This window comes from Emys orbicularis, chromosome 2 (assembly GCF_028017835.1).
Source record: "Emys orbicularis isolate rEmyOrb1 chromosome 2, rEmyOrb1.hap1, whole genome shotgun sequence".
Classification (NCBI taxonomy): Eukaryota; Metazoa; Chordata; order Testudines; family Emydidae; genus Emys; species Emys orbicularis.
The window spans coordinates 47854897-47874472 of NC_088684.1; the positions used below are offsets into that span (position 1 = coordinate 47854897).

Consider the following 19576-nt stretch of genomic DNA (forward strand, 5'->3'; position numbering starts at 1 on the left):
TCCCCCCATCCAAAATATGTGTTATCCTGTCATCCGAGGAAGCTTTATACTGAATAGATATGCTGCAGAAAGCACCCCAAATTTCTGTGCTCTTTGAAGGGCCACTGCTGTTTCTCGGGGCATTAAAAAGAGAAAGAGCCCTTCAGTACAGGACTGGTGAAATCAGAAATATAGGGGCGAGGAGGTGGGGGAAGCAGAGCAGAAATTACCCTATAGTGTTCTCTGTAAATAATAGTTTCTGGTCTGCCTCATCAGCTTGTCACAGAAAAGTCAGTGTTTGTTACAGCAGGTAGGCCTGTAATTAGAATACACCATTATCAGCTTACAACATGCACTATTGGGGCAGCCCTAAGAAGGCCGTATAATGGTTGAAGGACTGTAGTGTAACTCAAGAAACTCCATTGGTGTACATTTTCACATAGACATATGGTAACACTTACAAAAGTGCCTCCGTGACTTAGGAGCCTGTGTCCCATTTTCAAAAGTGACATAGGCATGTAGGTGCCTAAATCCCATTATCTTTCAATGAGTCTCAGGTACCTAAATACCTGAGAAAGCTCCTCCTATTGAAATCCTGTTTCTCCCTCCCCCTTGCTTTAAATAAGCATTGTTTCCTGTGTCACTTAGGCACTTCATATACTTGGTTTAAAATTTGTGGGATTCTATTTTTTCATGTCAAATGCTTCAGTCCCAATGCTTTATTTCTTCTTAAAATACTCCCAAAATCATTTTGTTACAGCCTGATGCTTATTGGTAACCTAGTAAGAAACCAGTATGCATATGCAGTGGAGGGGAAAAAAACTGGTTACGAAACACTTCAGGTTTCCAAGAGGTTATTGTAAACAGTGAGTAAAAAACATATATATGAAAACTACTTCGATAGAATCCTTTTCGGTTACATACAGATTATTGCATGATGGGAAAGTTCTGTACTTGAGATAACATGCATCTTTTTATATTAATCTCATGAATGAGTGAAATCTATTACAGACTTTATCACTGTTAACTAGGTAACAGAGTTGGTTCAGTCTTCATTGCAACCCCAGTCATTACATGTATGAGGAGTGTACTTCACTATTTTCTTGTTTCATGATAGATGAGCTCCCTAGAGTATAAGACGGGTTCTGAAAATATACTTCCCTGACAACACTGCATTATCACTCCTGCATTGGATTAGAACATAGGATACATCTAATTTTAGTTCTGAGGAAGGACAATTTCTGCAAAGATGGACCAGAATTGCTTTTCTTTACCTCCTATTCCAGCTACCTCATTTTCTTGCTTTCCTCTGTTTGTGATTTCACTCAAAATTCCAATGTCTCCTCTATAGTTGCCAGCATTTGAAACTTTTCCCCAGAGGATGTTCTCTGAAAAAGACAAGGTTTAGGAGCCTCCCAGCTACTGGAGGGATGTGTGTCCCTTTTACTGAATTTTAAATTAGGTGTTTTGTGTATATCTTAATTATTGGGAACTCAGAACCTAAAAGATTTTGAATGAGTTATTAAAAATTTCCTCTCCTACCAGAGGGGGGGGGGGGGGGGAAACTATAGAAGTGAAACGGGAGCCATCAGTTCCTATATTTGCAGCCCTCTATTTATTCCCTTGTGTTGCTGCATGATGCTGCATTGAAAGGGCACAACGATGTAAACTGATATGTATGACAGCAGTGGAGCAATCCCAAAGATTCAGCAGTTGGATCAGTTTAGAGACATATCCTCAAGGCTTAGCTGAACCTGCAGAGAAACCTCTCCAGAGGAGATTCATGTGACCTTCCCATACACTGCCAGTGGTTTCCCCTACTTGTTATTGTTCTGAAGACTGAGGGAGGATTATGGTAGCCTTCTACTCACACACTGGTCTCTTCTTGATCTTTGAGGGGTATTCTATCCTTCTCTCTTTCTCTTGTACCCACTGTGGTGCTTCCTCTACCACCACCCTACCCACTTTTCTCCCACCCTGTCATGGGGCGTATCAACCTGCCCTGCTTTCTCCCCTTTGCACTCTTGCTCTTTACCACTTCCCTAATGGAGGGGAGTGGAGCATCAGCTTCTGGTGAAGTCAGACACTGGTAACTCCCTCTATATCCCTCCCTCCCAGCTTGCAATGCTGCCTGTGCTATGCCGTGAAGCAGAGTCAGAATTGGAAGTGGGGCAGCCCTAGTAGGGGATCAGGGATAGACTGCCTCGGAAGCCTACACTGCAGTCAAAAACAATGTGCTCCTGCCATCTGGGATGAGCATCTGCATGGAAAGCACATCTCAGTCTCTGCTCCACAGGGTACAAATCCATATTTGGAATACCAGAGGAAGAAGCTGGTACTGTCTCAGGCAACAGCAAAGTGTTGTCAAGAACGACTTTTCTTTCGCACTTTACTTAATTGGTTTGTTTTAATTTCCTGCATAGTTCTCACTCTCTGCAAGTCTTTGCTTCCCCTCACCTGCTCTGTTCTGAGGTGATAAGTGAGCCCAGAAAATAACTTCATTCTTGGGTCTCCATAGTGTCACCATCAACTTTCTGCTTAGGGGAGCTGTACCTATTCCCTTTAAAGTCCATCCACTGTGTCTTTAATTTGCTGGAGACTATGTTCCCCGTTTCTCTATCTCACATTTCACTCCCTGCGGCCCCAGCCTAGGGAGTGAGAATCCAAGAATGAAAACAGATGTGGATCTCCTGTAGAGGGCACTGCAACAGGTAGGATTTTTATTATTTGACAACACTACAGGGAAGTCTTGAAATTCAGAGACCTGATCAACCAGAAGGTTTACAGAGAGCAGAAATGTATGAAGTAAATGAACTTTGGCCCCAAATGTGGAAGCTGCAGTCAAATGGGACCTGACAGTATAATCTCGTCCATTGCATAGAACATTGCTATTGGGCTGAGCCGCATTTGTACTTTGAGATGGTATGTTGAGGCAGCAGTGGGCAGGGCATATGCTAATACTGACCTGGTAGGACACCTTCCCTTTTTGTAGAGCCAGATGAGCACAGCATCATCCTTCTGATTGAATACAAACTATGGATATAGTAGGCAGGTACAGTTTAAGCCTACTTGAGTTAAGACTTCTGAGCTGCTGATAAACATGAGGATTTCATTTCAGTCATATATAACAGTCTTGTTCCTGCATTGGCAATGACCCAGGTCTTCATCTTTCATGGATGGTTGGTGGTTAATAAAGTTATCACCATCAATGATTTGATCAACAATAAGGCTTTCAACTTTGCATGTATAACCAAGACTTGGATGAATGACACAGGGGGACCTCAGTTGGTGCATTTTTATCCGGCCAGGCATACGGTCTAACATGAGGCTAAGTAGGACTGAGGAGGCTCTACATTTTTCATCTGATTCATTTGACAGTTAGGAAGTTTTTCCTAATGTCCAACCTAAACCGCCCTTGCTGCAATTTAAGCCCATTACTTCTTGTCCTATCCTCAGAGGTTAAGAAGAACAATTTTTCTCCCTCCTCCTTGTAACAACCTTTTATGTATTTGAAAACTGTTATCATGTCCCCTCTCAGTCTTCTCTTCTCCAGACTAAACAACCCCAATCAATCTTCCCTCATAGGCAAATGGATATAAACTGGCCGTCGGGAAGTTTAGGCTTGAAATTAGACGAAGGTTTCTAACCATCAGAGGGGTGAAGTTCTGGAACAGCCTTCCGAGGGAAACAGTGGGGGTGAAAGACCTCTCTGGCTTTAAGATTAAGCTTGATAAGTTTATGGAGGGGATGGTTTGATGGGATAACGTGATTTTAGTCAATAAGTCAATAACGTGCCATCGCTGGTAATTAGTAACAATGGTCAATGATGGGATATTAAAAGTTACTACAGAGAACATTTTCCGGAGGGTCTGGCTGGAGAATCTTGCCCGCATGCTCGGGGTTCAGCTGATCGCCATATTTGGGTTCAGGAAGGAATTTTCCTCCAGGGTAGATTGGCAGAGGCCCTGGAGGTTTTTCGCCTTCCTCCGCAGCATGGGGCAGGGGTCGCTTGCTGGAGGATTCTCTGCGACTTGAAGTCTTTAAATCATGATTTGGGGACTTTAACAGCTGAGTCAAGGGAGAGAATTATTCCAGGAGTGGGTGGGTCAGCTTTTGTGGCCTGCGTCATGCGGGAGGTCAGACTAGATGATCATAATGGTCCCTTCTGACCTTAAAGTCTATGAGTCTATGAGTCTATGAGGAGGCTGTTGGCAGGTTTTCACCAGGAGTGAGCGTTGGCTCTGGTATTTCCTCCTGCCCCTTCTCCCCACCCTTTTGCCTATGAGAGTAAGGACTTGTTAACCTTCTTTGCATGTTTCAAACCCATCTTCTTCATGGCTGTTTGAGGAGGAAATAAGAACAGTGTCATTGTGTGTAAGAGCTATTGTGGATTTATTGTTATAGTGGGCAAATATTATTATGAACCATGTGGGTAGTCAATTATATTTGACATATGTGTGGTGGAGTTTATAGTTTGTCTGCTTTAAAAATTGGTGGAAGTGCCTAGAGCCAGGGATAAGTGCTTAAATTGTTACTTGAAATAAATAAATACTGTAAATAATTGAAGCTGGCACTTGCAGATAATAATGAGAACTGGCTCAAGGATATAAACTGCTCTTGGTCTTAAAACAGCAGAATCCTTAGCAAAGTTGGTGAAATAAGAGCCCCAAAGAATTTCTTCTTTACAAACTAACTAACATGATTTATGTTTGGTGAATTAAAAGCTTCATCAGATATGACATGGAGGCTAACTATTAGGTAATATTTTACTTAACTGTAATTTCTATGTAATAGGAACTGTACTTGTCATTGCAGGTATGGTTACAAAAGTATGGCTACCTTCCACCAACTGACTCCAGCATGTCGGTGTTGCGCTCTGCAGAGACCATGCAATCAGCTATAGCTGCCATGCAGCAGTTCTATGGCATTAATATGACAGGAAAAGTGGACAGGAACACAATTGAGTAAGTAACTGGCACTGAAGTGCTCTCAACTTTTATATTTCAACAAAATAAAGTAGGACTGTAGGAACTTGAAAGCACATGAACTGCAATGACTGGGATATCCAAAGAGTGCAGCAATTTCAAATGGGGAATGAAACTGTCATTTCTTTTTTTCTGCTCTATTTCAGACTGGCCAGTTGGCAAATTTCCACTGTCAGCCCTGCTTTGCCCTCTGCTTTTGAAGTGTGATTAAAAGTAAAGGATTGGAGGGTTAACTGTGGGAATGGCTAATAGATAACACAGAAGGAGACGCAGAAGGCAGCTGATAGTGGATAAGAAAAATGTCAGAAAAAGTATCTTGGAGGTCATAAAAATTTCAAGGGGACTCTCCCTTTGGTGGAAAATCTTCAAGGAAGATTCCTTTGTCTTCCTCAATGCAAAAATCTTTCAGCCTGTCAACTGGTACATTCATTTAATGGTTTCCAGTGACATAAACACACATGATCATTTTAATATAAAATAGATTTTTAGTTTTGCAAGCTCTCTGAAATGTTGAGCGTATAATGTATGATTTCACTGCCATTTTGAGCGTATAATGTATGATTTCACTGCCATTTTGAGTTTTATATCGGTGTACACAGCCTAACTCTGTGCAACATCATGATTGAAATTCATGTACAAAGGCATAAAGCAATGTCAAATAAAAAGAATAATAATAAAAGTATAGTAGTGCACGCTTAAGAAAACAAACCTGGAAACTTGTAACAAATGAACTGTTTGCTTGCCTTATCTCTGTTGAAACTTAATGGGGATTTTATTTCTTTTTTTAGATAAGTTATTTTGCTTGACTATCAAGAGAGGAAAAATATAGCACCGTGGCAATATATCCACTGGTTATTACATGCAAATGAATCCATATTCCTATTCTAAAATTAACAAAAAGCTTTCTGAAAAGAATTCTTCTCCCTTGTGCCCAGCCCTCCCCCGCACCCCTACCCCCCTATGTGGCATTTGTTGTTATTCTTTCATGGTAAAATAGCGGACAGGAATGATTTTTTTAATCACTTAGCAGTTTAGGAAAGAGTCTACCTAAACTCCTGATGCCAAAGAAGGATTGGAAAAATCATTGTATCCCACTAGCACATGCATTATTGCACTGAAAAGCAATAAAGCGAAGCAGTTTTTAGGGCAGCCCTAAGGGGAGGTGAGTGGGTCAGACATCCCTGGACTTACGAATTTAAAAGACCTTGTAACAGATAATGCAGCAGGAAGAGAAACAGAAAGTGTATGCTGCCTTGTGAAATAGCCAGGTTCAGAAGTATGTTTCGGATTCAGCCTCCAGAGTGGTGATTACAGATCAGGTTCCTTGCAGAGCTAAAATGATTGAGCTATGCAGGGAGAGTGCAGCTGCGCCACCTACTATAGGGTTTTTAAAAGCTGCATTAGTGGTGGTTTTGAGGAAGGAAAATAATCTGTTGTGAGTTGGCAGCAAGGGAAGGATAAGAAGTGGCAAACAGGGGAAAAGCAGTGGCCATTCTCTGCTATTGGCTGTCAAGCAGCAGATATAAAGAGCTTCAGTCTGAAAGAAAAATATTTGTACATGCACAAAAATTTCAAACTAAGCTAAATTAAAGTGGGCATGTTAGCTAGAAAATTGGCAAGCCTGTTTTATTTCCGTGCCACATGGGATCCAAGTACATTTGTCTTACACAGCAATTCCAGTCTTTTGGTTTGTGTTCTCTTGTATACTTGATCATCTGTCTTCCTCAGTGTAGGTAGTAAAGCATGATGTGCTTATTCACACACAGAATTACAGTGTACAGACTCTGGAATATTGTCTTTTTCTCCTAGGCACACGTAAGCCACTTGGGGTGAGTTCTGCATTCACTTACACACATTTCCTTTGACTTCAACTAGGTTGCATGAGAGTAATTTGAAGGCAGAATCTGGCCCATCGGACATTTATATTGAGAGAGGAGCATACACACTGGGCCAAAGCTGGCCCTCAATTACATCCATTTGACCACTGAAATCAATGGAAGCTCTACCTATGTAACTAAGGACAGAATTAGTCCTTTTAAATTATTCAGCTATTGTAATATTTTGGAACAGTCTGATCTTGAGAGAGGAAACACTTTTTTTCCCCAGCTAGAAATATCTGACAATTTTACATTTCTTCCTTTGTGGATAATAAACCTGGTAATAAAAGTTTGGGAACCAACAGACGACACTCACTGTACAAAATAAATACTGCAATGAGGACCTAGTAGAAATAAAGTTTGTTCTCATCTTGTTACACAGGGCTTTATCTGCCTATTTCCCTATCATTGAGAAGAGATTACAGCATACCACTTAGTCATCAGAGGACAAACAATTAAAATAACTTAATGCAGTTTCTTGATAGGAACCAACTTTGGGAATATTAGCAGAGAAATATATGCAGCGACAGCATCATCAGTAGTCTCTTGGGAGGACTTTGTTTTTGTATGAAACAAAATATCCCTTAAGGAATATTTTGGCATACAAAAATATTACAGGTGTTCACCTGTCCCTTTTTACATGCTATTTCCATAATGGCCTTCTTGGTATATTTTGGAATTTGTTTAGCAGGGAGCTTGAGAAACGTGATAACTGTTTTATAGATGGGGCTTGGGAGAAAGAGGTGGAAAAGAAAGAAATCATTGAATGCCAACTGGAAGGAGATTGTATAAACAAAAACATAATCACATTGATAAATCCAGTAAGAACATTGTTTGGCATTTGCATTAGTATTTTACATGATGACATCCATATATTAATAATCACAGTCAACATTTCATACAAATGATGTTTTCAAAAGTTAACACATTTGATCAGTTTTCTACATTTTCACTTCCCTGAAATAAATCAACAAAAGTCTAACTTACTGTAGTAAGCTATGGCAAAAAGAGTAGCTATGCTATTCTGCAATCATCTGATGTACATTTCTGCCAAAACTGTATTAATTAAAACACAGGTGCTCTAGAATAAGTGCTCTAGTGTAGAGAATTGCCTGCCCCGGTGATAGTATTATAGTTCACAAGTTTCTAAATAGAATGTGATGTTTGACAAAGTTCATGAAAGAAATGTTCTGTAATTGTTTCTTTTCTTTTATTTTTAGTCAAATAATGAGCATGCTTCTAGTAATACCCTTTTCAGAAGCTCTCTACAAGCCTGTTTCTGCAGAAACAATTACGATATGGTAGAGTTCCACTTCTCCATGGCTTCTGCTGCCTATATATTAATTGTCAGTCTAATACTCAGAAATGATAATGAGCAGAAATTTTGAGCTATTAAATCAAAAACAGTGGTTTGTTTTAGTAGCTGCCATAGCAGTTGATATGAAAACAATGTACGAGGATTAGCCATGCACATTTTCTGAGCTGAAGCCTTAAACTTGGTTCTCTAGACTAGCTGTGGATACAAACTACTACAGAGGCAGCACACTTAGTCCCTGGCATGAAATGGAACATCTTACATCAATCTCCAAAGACTCCCTCTGCCTAACACAAGGAGGGAAGGGAACCACATCCATCTTTGCTGACTAAGGGCCTGATCCAGAGACTGCTGAAGTTAATGGAAAGATTTCCATTCACTAATGGACTTTAAATCAGACTCTTGTGGAAAATGATGTAATGCCATGGTTGGGTGGGAAGGAAATAAAGGATAAGAGAAGGCAACCCTGAAGAAAAAAAACAAAACAAAATACCCTTCAATGGGATCTTTAAATGTTCAATGTTTTTTTTTTCTGTTGCTGAATCTAATGTTGATCTTTGCAACTTGTTTTGGTAATCAAGGTTGTTCCTTCTTTAAAAAATGGTCCAAATCATTCCTCTGTTTCTTTCTGAAAAATATGATACTCACATACTTTTTTGATCTTAAATAGCCTTAACAACTGAGAGCACCTGTTAATAGGGCTGGCCAGAAAACAAGTATTCCATTAGTGAAAATGTTTGAAGTTTTGACATTTATTTTTATTCCACATCAGAACAAAAATGCAACCTGTCAAAATTGTCCATGAAAAAATGAGAGAGAGAAAGAGGGACTCTTTCCCCTCTTAGCAAATGATAGCCAATAGTCCACTGGTTACACACTTACCTGCAAAGTAGGAGACCTGGTTTAAGTCCTGCTGTACCTGATTTGGAACAGGACCTTGAATCAGTGTGTCCCACAGCCCAGTGTCCTAGCCACTAGGTTATAGACTCAGCCTTTTTCAATTTCTTCTGTTTGAACTGTTCCATTTTGTATAAATTAAATATTCATGTGACCAGCACAAGAGAGGCTGATTTTATAGCTTGGTGGTTAGGGAACTCTCTTTGGATATGTGTGATCTAGGTTCAAAACTATATCTGTGAAAAGTTTTGGTTTTGACAAGTTGGCATTTGCCAACTCAAAGTTTACTCAAAAAGTTGCTGTCCACCCCTACTTGTGAAGTATAGTCTATCTAGTGCTCTGTTTAGCTTGAATAATAATCACAGACATATTCAGTACAAGGTTCTCTAGATTTACAAAGTTAGAGTGGAATTATATGAAATCTGGGGCTGCTCTGTGTATTTATTGGGTCGTATTTGGCTCTCATTTACTCTGGATCCACCCCGGTGTAACTTCATTGACTTCAGTGGAGTTCCTCACTGTTTACATTGATGGACCAAGAGCAGAATTTGGTGTGCAGTATCCTGTGGCCAAAGAAAATACTTTAGTCACAAGTGCTGTCAATCTGGCACCTTTCTTAAGTGCTGAATTCACTTAAAATAATACTCTAAAAAAGCTGTTACACAGATGAGTTATACAGGTTAAAATATAAGTGTAAATAATGAACTAAGGGAAAAGATTCCTAGAAAGCCTCTGTTTTCGTAAACAACAGTTATTTCCCTTTTGTTGCTTGAGAAAATATTTTATGGTTGAAAGTCCATTTCTGTTTTTATCAACTTATGCTGTTTCCAAACTGACCAGAAATGCAGGGGGTCAATGCGCTTTATAGTTGTCAGTTCACCTACTGATACAGAGGGGAATTGGGGGAAAGAATATACCCAAAATACACAAATGTGATGACCATTAGTGGTGTTCTCCATGTAAAGCTTCCCTGCAATCCGTGGGAGGATAGAGTTGTTAATATTCATTATATCATTTTAAGAATAAAAAAGACCAAGAAGATCTTGTATACCATAAAGTGTTTATAATCTGCATTTACTCTTGTGATAAAGAAGATGTGTATTAATGATTTGCATTTGGACTCTTGACACTGGACATTGAAGAAATCACTTAAAACTTTGAGGTACCCAAAATAGCTGAGCTGAGAGTATGTTGTCAGTTTGCTAGGAGTCTAACCTTAATGTGCACTAAAATAAGAAGATTGCAGCTCCTCGCAGGTTTAATATAGAGAGGTATGATTTGATACAAGGCTAGAGAGCCAACACGTGATGTGCAAAGGCCTCAGTTTGAATTAGAGTGGGATTTATAGTCTGTGTGAGCCACACTTCTCCCTTTAACGTAAGGTTAGTAGTCGTGAACATGGTATGATATGTAGGTCATAATTTGGCCATTCCAATTTAAAAGCATACAAGCATAATGTATTTGACAGATTTATGACATTTTAAAACCTTATGTGGAAGTAATTACTTTTTTTAAAAAAAGATGTAATAAATCATGGTGTTTGGGGATTTGGTAAACTATTTAGAGTGTAAAAACCTGAAGTGAAATGATAGAATGCTGAAATTTGAATTCCCATTGGCTACTAGTTGTTCTTATCTTTTATACTAAATCCCTCTCTTGAGTATAAAGCCTTTTACAATGCTAACAAAATTCTCTACAAGAATATTGAAACTTTGACATAACTTCAGAGCTCATTCCAATAATAGCTTTGAGGATTCATTTTCCTATTTACAGCTTTGGATATTTACAGTGTCTTTCAGGTGAGACAACCCTGTTATTAAACACTGATCTCCATCAGTTAAGATGACTAATTTAAAATTGGGCATCTTTTCAACTGATTTAAAGACAGCAAATTTAAAATACTATGTTTTGAAGTGATTTCTGAATATGTACCAGAGCCTGATTTTTTCTGTACAGCGTTTCTAACAAAATATAATAGTTCTGTGTTTTTTGCTTTATTCCTTGCTTCTTTCATTTGACGTAGTGATATCACCTTAAGGTGAGAGAACTTGTCTTTTGTTACTTATATATCTGGTTTTACAATGTGTGTGTGTGTGTGTGTGTGTGTGTGTGTGTGTTTTCCTTTACATAGTATAAATATGTCCTGTAATTTAAATGCATGGTAACTGCATGTTGATCTAACATCTACTCAAAATAAGTTTTATTGACAGCGTGTATATATAAAAACAAGCAAAACTCTGAGCCAATTTTTAATCTCATTTACTCAGATGTAATTCCAAGGCAATTCCATTGAGAAGAATGGTACTCCCCTTTATTTCCACGGTTGTGACTGAAATTTGAATCTGGCCCTGTGTTATTATTATTTTATTATTAGAATACATTTTAGTTGGCTGTCATAATATATCCCTGCAAATTACTGACTGTGACCAGAGTCCCAGGGGAGCCAACTGAGGTCACTCAATTAGGGTGAACTGCAAAGAATGGGGCAGGCAATCCCCAAAGCTGATGGATATTCCAATACTTAGATTTACCAAGCCAGCACAAAATAGCTTCTGTAATTACCCAGAAGCCAACAACACAATTCCCTTGAAGTAACCCAGGCTTAGGCCTCCACCCAGACACCCAAGTCAAATATGATGAGGATTACTGAAAATCTTATTCATCATATAAAAGTTCTACCAATCCCAAAGGATCGGACACATTACCTCCCAGGTTAATGAATATTCCAGATCTTACCCAAATACACACTTACAGCCAATTCTTATTAACTAAACTAAAATTTATTAAAAAAGAAAAGAGAGAGTATTGGTTATAAGATCAATACACAGACAGATATGAGTATAATCCTTGAGATTCAGATTCATAGCAGAGATTATGAGCTTTGTAGTTGCAAAGAGTTCTTTCGTAATTAGTCCATGGGTTATAGACCAATGTTCATATTCAGTGTATTCCAGTTTAGGACTGGGATCTCAGCCTTACAATTTAAGCTTCCCCTGCATGAAGCATCAAGCAGGTCTGAGAAGACAGGATCAGGACCCAAGCAGTTTTCTAGCAGCCGGTTGACCATACAGTCCTGGGTGAACAATAGGCTTTTGATGTAACCTTCTGTTTCCTAAACCTCACCGATAATTAACTACATGGATTAACATAAGATAATTCAACCATTAAGCAGTCTATCACAGACTTTAAAGAGACATATAGACAATGACATTATTTCACCCAAGATTCATCTAAATGTTAATATTCCCTTTTGATCTCTGAATCATTAGCTATGGTGACAGACAGGAACTGTCTGTTTACATGGCTAGCATTTAAGATATAAGTAAACACACACAATTAGTATCACCTCTAATTCTCTAACAATACAGGTTTGCACTTCAAAATTCTAGCCTATCTAGCATGGAATGGCCCTAGTTACCATTTCTAACACGTCTCTACAGGTTGACTCTGGGTCAATTGGCCTGCAAGATGCTTAACCTTTCTGGCCACATGTCACACTTTGTATAAGATTTGTTGCAATTATATAACAGTGGTAGCACTAATGATTTGCATGGTTATATTTTAGTCAGATAATGTCACACTGGCCCTCTGTTATTATTATTTTATTATTAGAATAAATTTTAGCTGGCAGTCGTAGTGTATCCCTGCAAATTACTGACATCTGCTTTGCGTAATCTAGGTTGTTTAAAGACATGTGAAACCAGCGGTAATGCAGAAGAATAGTTTAGCAGGTAGGGGGAAAGTAAAGGATTATAGATTGTGTAGCTATCTTTGCAGAGGCTACAAAATCCTCCTGAAAATATTTATGGTAATCAACTGCTTCACGCGCAAGACATGAATCTGTAGTTAGGTTTTAAAAAATGAATTATATTTATTCTGTAATTTATCTATAATAGTAATTTTTAAACATGATGACCAAAACTTCAAGCTTGTTTGCCTGAAGTTAGGCATCTAAAGCCATATTTAGGCACCTAAATAGATGGTGATATCTACCTCTGAAAATCAGGCTATTATTTAGGTGCCTAAATATGGTTAAGTGTCTGACTTGAAGCAACCAAGTTTGAAAATTTTGGCTCCTATACTTATGCTACATTATGGAGACGTTACTGGTCAAGGTCTTTGGAAAGATTGACCTGACCCTGCAATCCTTACTGACGTGAGTAGGCCCTGCATATACTCCCATGATTGAAGAATCATGTTATGATATAGATATGTCTCCTTTATGTGGTAAAAAGCATAACAGCTAAACTTTTCAAACTTGGCTGCCTAAAGTTAGGTACCTCAACTCATATGTTGTCATCTAAATAATAGCTATATATATATGTATATATGCATGCCTCTGGTGTATATAATGCTTGACATGCATAGATGTGAATGTATGTGTATATAAATATCTAAAATTTGGAAGTTAGCGTGACCTATGTTAGAGAGGAGCACCATATTCCATTTTCCTGTCTTTAAATATTTAGCTAATCTACCATATGATTTGCATTGTATTAATTAGAATGCACACTTAATTCCCTGAGCATAGGGTTGAAAATGTACATCACTAGTACTGTTAAACCTCTGTTTGCAGTTTGTTCGACAAGATCTGTTTTCTTTAGCACTTCAATGGTGTCATTGGAACACATCTATAAAAGTGCTCCTTATCACAATAGCATGCACTGTTTCCACTGTGGCTAACCCCAAAGACTTTTCTTAATCTCTCTCAGTTGTACTGGACTAAGAGCTTCTGTAGGACAAATTTAAGTCTGCTTTTTAATTCTGTATGTTGGGGACTGATATAGTAAATGTAATTTAAATATTAATTGGATGATGGGTCAGGTGAATTCTGTCAACCAATCAAAGGGTGGGGACTTAAACATGTATATGTATATATGTATACGGAGAGTGTACATTGTATACAGATAAATGCAATTTATAGAAAGGGTGGTTAAACTCTTGCCTGAAATGAAAATCTGTGCTCCAAGCTAATACAGCTTTTCAGTAATGGTATAGTAAGGACAATGGCATCAGAAAACAACAGATACAGCTACAGCATCTACATCATTAATTATTTGGCATAATAGAAATCAAGTAAATGGAATAGAAAGTTGCCACAGAATGTCTTCCACTTAGAAAATAAACGTCTTGTTATGTGTGTGGCGGCACTGGACAATTACTTTGTGAGTGTTCACTTCCATTGCATAATCTCTGTGGTCTGGATTCTGATACTTTTATTCATGGTAAATAACCCCTTCCTCCACAAGTGAGAAACCATTCATTCAACTAGAGCATGAATATCAGAATCTGGTATTTTCTTATGTACACCTAAATCAGACCATCAAACCAAATCATTATAACTCTGACATACACTTAAAACTTAAAATATTTGAAACCCACCTTTCCAAGTAAACACCTTCCACAGAAACACTAGAGCTTCTTCAACACACTTGCATGTTGCTCTCTATTTTTCAGCAATTGGCACTAGCTGGTTGAACTCTTATGGGACATGGCAAAAGTGGATCAGAACCTTTGAAGTTAATGCTATACAGCGCATTCAAAATTATCAGGCAAATTCTTGAGTTTGAGAGGCTACAGTTACTATTCAAGGTGGCTATTCTTCCTAATGTAGAGGGACAGTAGGGCAGTCAAATATTTAATGGGGAGCTCAATGATGTAATTACTTTAACAGTCCCAGAGTCTTGGATAAAATCCCTTTATGTTTTTGGAGTGGACCATTTGATGAAAGGAACTTGGGCTTATCCAAACATAAAGACACTGTGACAGAAAAGAAAGAATATGAAATGAAAAATTATGATTAAAGAATCAAGACTTTAAATCTTCATGTAAATATTTTAACCTCACCTATAGTCAATAATCTATAATATAGATTCTCATTATCTCATTAGAGTCAGAATAAATTATTAATGCTAAAAGACTCGGCCAGATGAGAGACGCCAAAGCGCTATTATGCAGTGATTGCAGGGAAAGAAAAATTAAAAAATAATGGGAGAGGAATTTATATTTGAACAGCATGGGACGTGGTGAAGTTCTGATGCCCCATATTATTCTTCCCCCCCGCAACAAAAAAATCTTTAGCCATGTAACTTTTCATATTTATAATCATTATTGTGAGTAAATGTAAAAGTGATCAATGTATAACTTTTAAGAGGTATTGATACTGCCGTCTGTTGGATAAGTCTGTTGCAATTTGCTTTCTGGCCTGAATATGGCTGATAAGTGTAACTGTGCAATACTGATTTCTGCAGTTGGATGAAGAAGCCTCGATGCGGTGTGCCTGACCAGAGAAGAGGTAGCTCCAAATTTAACATTCGCCGAAAACGATATGCATTAACGGGACAGAAGTGGCAACACAAACATATCACTTACAGGTACAAAAAAAATCGATAAACCTTTCGGTGATATCACTGAGCATTTTATTAAAAGAAAACAAATGTTTTTTAGATATTATTTTCTAAATGTCTACTATGCATTGTCAAGATGTTGATGTGTGGTATAAAAATATTGATTTCAGTATCCCTGGAGTAACTACTCACATGCTGCAAAAGCACGGAATGAGTTTCTTGGATTTAAATTATCTGCATTTAAACAGAACGTTCTTGGAAGCTTGCAGCACCAAATTAACCTCCAATGTCCCCTCTAACTGTACCTTTCAACCCTCTTGGCAACTTCTCAGGAAAAGTCACATTGAATGCAGGAACAGTCTAATGGAATTGGGGGCTCTAATTTAAATATGCAAATTAGGCCATTGGAGGAAGGCGGTAGCTGCAAATGCAGGTGCCTGCAGGTCTATTTCAAAATATAAATGAATTTGATTAAATTTTGGTGAGTCAGTAACACAGCCGTCTCATGCCCACACAGTAATAGGCATGGGGGCGTGTATTTATCAGTGAAACTCTTGATCTGACTTGCAATTTACAGGACGTGTTGCATGCTTTATCAAAGCTGACCTTGGCTTGGCAAATAAAATATATTATGCAAAAATATGTACCTGCTGTAGTGCTGTCAGCCAAAAAGTGTCATGGGTACACAGTATGTGGCCCATAAAATTGTCAGCAAAGCAGAGATTTTTATGTAGTCCTCTAGAAATTTAGGATAATCTCTTCAGGATTATGGGATCCACCATGGCACTGAATGTTCTCTGGGATAAAAGCATCCTAAAATTCATTCACCAGCTATTTACAGTACTATATGATGCAGAATGGACCTTTATGATCATCTAGCCTGACCTCCTGCATAACACAAGCCATAGAATTTTACCCAGTAATTCCTTTATCAATCCCATATTTTCTGGTTGAGAATGCTTTTTTGAAAGACATTCAATCTTGATTTAAAGACTTCAAGTGATGGGGGAATCTCCCATATCATCAGTGAGTTGTTCCAGTAGATAAGTAACTTGTGCTTTTATTACTGAGTATTGTAGTCTATGGGAATTGAAGGTGCTCGGCACCTAGCAGGAGTATGTCTATTATATTATTTTACATTTATCCACATTTTTAACATCTTAATCTAGGGGATTAAATGTGAACTGTGTGTTTAACATTCTTACTCTTCGTTTGTAATCCCAAATCTCAAATCAGTGGGCCTGATTCCGGCTTGACAAAGCCCTGGCTGGGATGATTTAGTTGGGAATTGGTCCTGCTTTGAGCAGGGGGTTGGACTAGATGACCTCCTGAGGTCCCTTCCAACCCTGATATTCTATGATTCTATGATTCTCCCCCCCATTACACCATTTTGATGCCACTGTTAAGTCCTGCAACTGAAATATCGTTCTGCTCTGCCACCCAAGTCATTAATCATAAAAGCAGTACAGAGGTGGATTCCAATATTAATCTGTTTGGTAACCCTCTAGTAACCTTTCTAGCTTGAAGAATTTATGGCTGTTCTTTGCTTCCTGCCCTTTTTGCAAAATGTTCACTCTGCTGCGTCACCTTATCATATGCCACTGCCATTTAACATTAACCTCCCAGATCAAACTTTGCCAGAAGTTTTCTAAAATTGAAGGTATAATTTCAACACTCCAGTGTTAGTAGCAAGCACTACTTTTCTTTCAAATGAAAATCAGCAAGAGCTCACAGAATGTACTTGCTATAGATTGGACATTCAAAAGTGTTCAGCTTCTGGGAATTTTACTATTGACTTCAGTGGGAGCAGAATGAGGCCATCGCCACTTCCTTGACATCTAAAAACATTGTATTCCAAAACTTGGCTAGGCTCCACATTGTACTAATGTGGGTTTCTTCTTGAGATCCAGCCTCTGACCCACACGCAGCAGAACTGCATCAGTTTTAATGCTAAGAGGGCCTCTGAGCTGCAGAGGTGAAGACCAGATTTTCCCTTGTTAACTTTCTGGCTAGTGGTTTCTAGAATATATCCTCAGGTGCTGTGTTTAAATCAAATATTCATTGTTGGTTTTTTTTAATTGTCAGACCTTTTTAAATAGTAAAATATAATTGAGATCATATGTAGATGCATAGAAATGTAGGTCTGGAAGGGACCTTGAGAGATCATCTAGTCCAGTTCACTGAGGCAGGAACAAATGTACCTAGACCATCCCTGACAGATGCATCACATTGTTGGCTCATATTCAGATTGTGATCCACTATAACCTACAGGTCCTTTTCAGCACCCAACTAGACAGTTATTTCTCTTTTGTAGTTGTACATATGATTTTACTTTCCTAAGTGTAGTACTTCACACTTGTCATTATTGAATTCCATCTTGTTGATTTCAGACCAATTCTGCAATTTTTCAAGGCCCTTTTGAATTCCAATCCTGTCATCCAAACTTCTTTGCAACCCCTCCCAACTTGGTGCCACCTGCAAATCTAATAAACATAATCTCCACACCAGTGTCCAAGTCATTAATGAAAATATTAACTAGTACCGGACCCAAGACAGACCCCTGCAGGACCCACTAGATATGTCCTACCCAGTTTGACAGCTAACTATGGATAACTACTGTTTGAGTATGGTTTTTCAACCAGTTGTGCACCCACTCTTATAGTTATTTCATCTAGACCACATTTCCCTAATTTATATATGACAATGTCATGTAGGACTGTGTCAAAAGCCTTATTAAAATCAAGATATGTCGCATCTGCCACTTCCCCTTTATCTACTAGCCCAGTAATTGTGTCAAAGAAGGAAATCAGGTTTATTTGGCATGGTTTATTTTTGACAAATCTTGTGTTGGTGATTATGTATCACCCTAGTAACCTCTAAATTCTTACAAATTGATGGTTTAATAATTTGTTTTAGTATCTTTTTTCAAGTATTGAAGTTAGGCTAACTAGTCTATAATTCACTGGGTCTAATTCACTCCCCTTTTTAAAGATAGGTGCTATGTTTTCCCTTCTCCAATCCTCAGGGATCTTACTCCAGGAGTTCTCTAAGATAATTGCTAGTGGTTCCAAGATTACTTCAGTTAGTTCCTTAAGTATTCTAAGGTGAATTTCAACAGGCCCTGCCAACTTCAATATGTCCAGTTTATCCATATATTCTTTAAACTGCTCTTTCCCTATTTTGGCTCGAGTTCCTTCCCACTTTTTTATTAATATTAATTGTGCTAAGTATCTGGCTACAATTTATCTTTTTAGTGAAGACTGATGCAAAATAGGTACTAAACACCCCCACCTCCTTGATAGCATCCATTTTTAGATCTTCTTCCCCAGTAAGTATAGGACCTACACTTTTCTTCATCTTTCGCTTGCTCCTAATGTATTTATAGAACCTCTTCAAATTGCCTTTTTTATCCCTTGCTAGGTTTAACTCATTTTGTACCTTAGCCTTTCTTCTTTTGTCCCTATGTGCTTGTGCTATTCTTTTGTGATCCGCCTTAGTAATTTCTCTGTTTCACTTTTTATAGGATTCCTTTTTGATTTTTCTGGTCGTTAGAGCTGCTGATGAAACCATATTAGCCTCTTACTATTCTTCCTATCTTTCCTTTGCATTGAGATAATTTGCAGTTGTACCTGTAATATTGTCTCTTGGTGAAAATGCCAGTTCTCTTGAATTGCTTTTTCCCTTAGATTACCTTCCAATGGGATCTTATCTACCAGTTCTGAAGTTTTTAAAGTCTGCTTTTTTGAAATCCCATTGTCCTTATTCAACTGTTCTCACTCCTTCCTGTCTTTAGAATGATGAAATCTATCATTTCATGATCACTTTCACCCAAATTGCCTTCCACCATCAGATTCTCAACCAATTCCTCTGTTAGTTAGAATCAAGTCTAAAATGGCTGGCCTTACAGGTTACTTCCTCCACCTTCTGAAACAAGAAGTTGTCCCCAATACATCCCAAGAACTTATTGGACATGTTTACCTGTGTCTTTTGTCTTTCTTTCTGTATTTTCTCTTTGTCACTGTTATTTTGGCCCCAAGAACTTTTGGCCAAACTTTTGGAACTTTCTTCTGGCACCCACATTGAATTTAAATAAATTAATGCAACTGTAAACATGGGGGGGGGGGAACAAAGCTCATATAGGTAGGTTTGGAGAAGTAACAGTGGAAAATATTAATG

General features: G+C 38.2%; 1 protein-coding gene across 1 annotated transcript in view; it reads left to right on the plus strand.

Annotated features, from left to right (window-relative positions):
- MMP16 (matrix metallopeptidase 16) overlaps positions 1-19576 on the plus strand; it is a 241528-nt gene that overhangs the window by 111449 nt on the left and 110503 nt on the right. Inside the window, exons 2-3 of the mRNA XM_065398847.1 lie at positions 4795-4943; positions 15305-15427. Of these exons, the coding sequence (XP_065254919.1) occupies positions 4795-4943; positions 15305-15427 (272 nt within the window). The remainder of the gene's footprint in view (positions 1-4794; positions 4944-15304; positions 15428-19576) is intronic.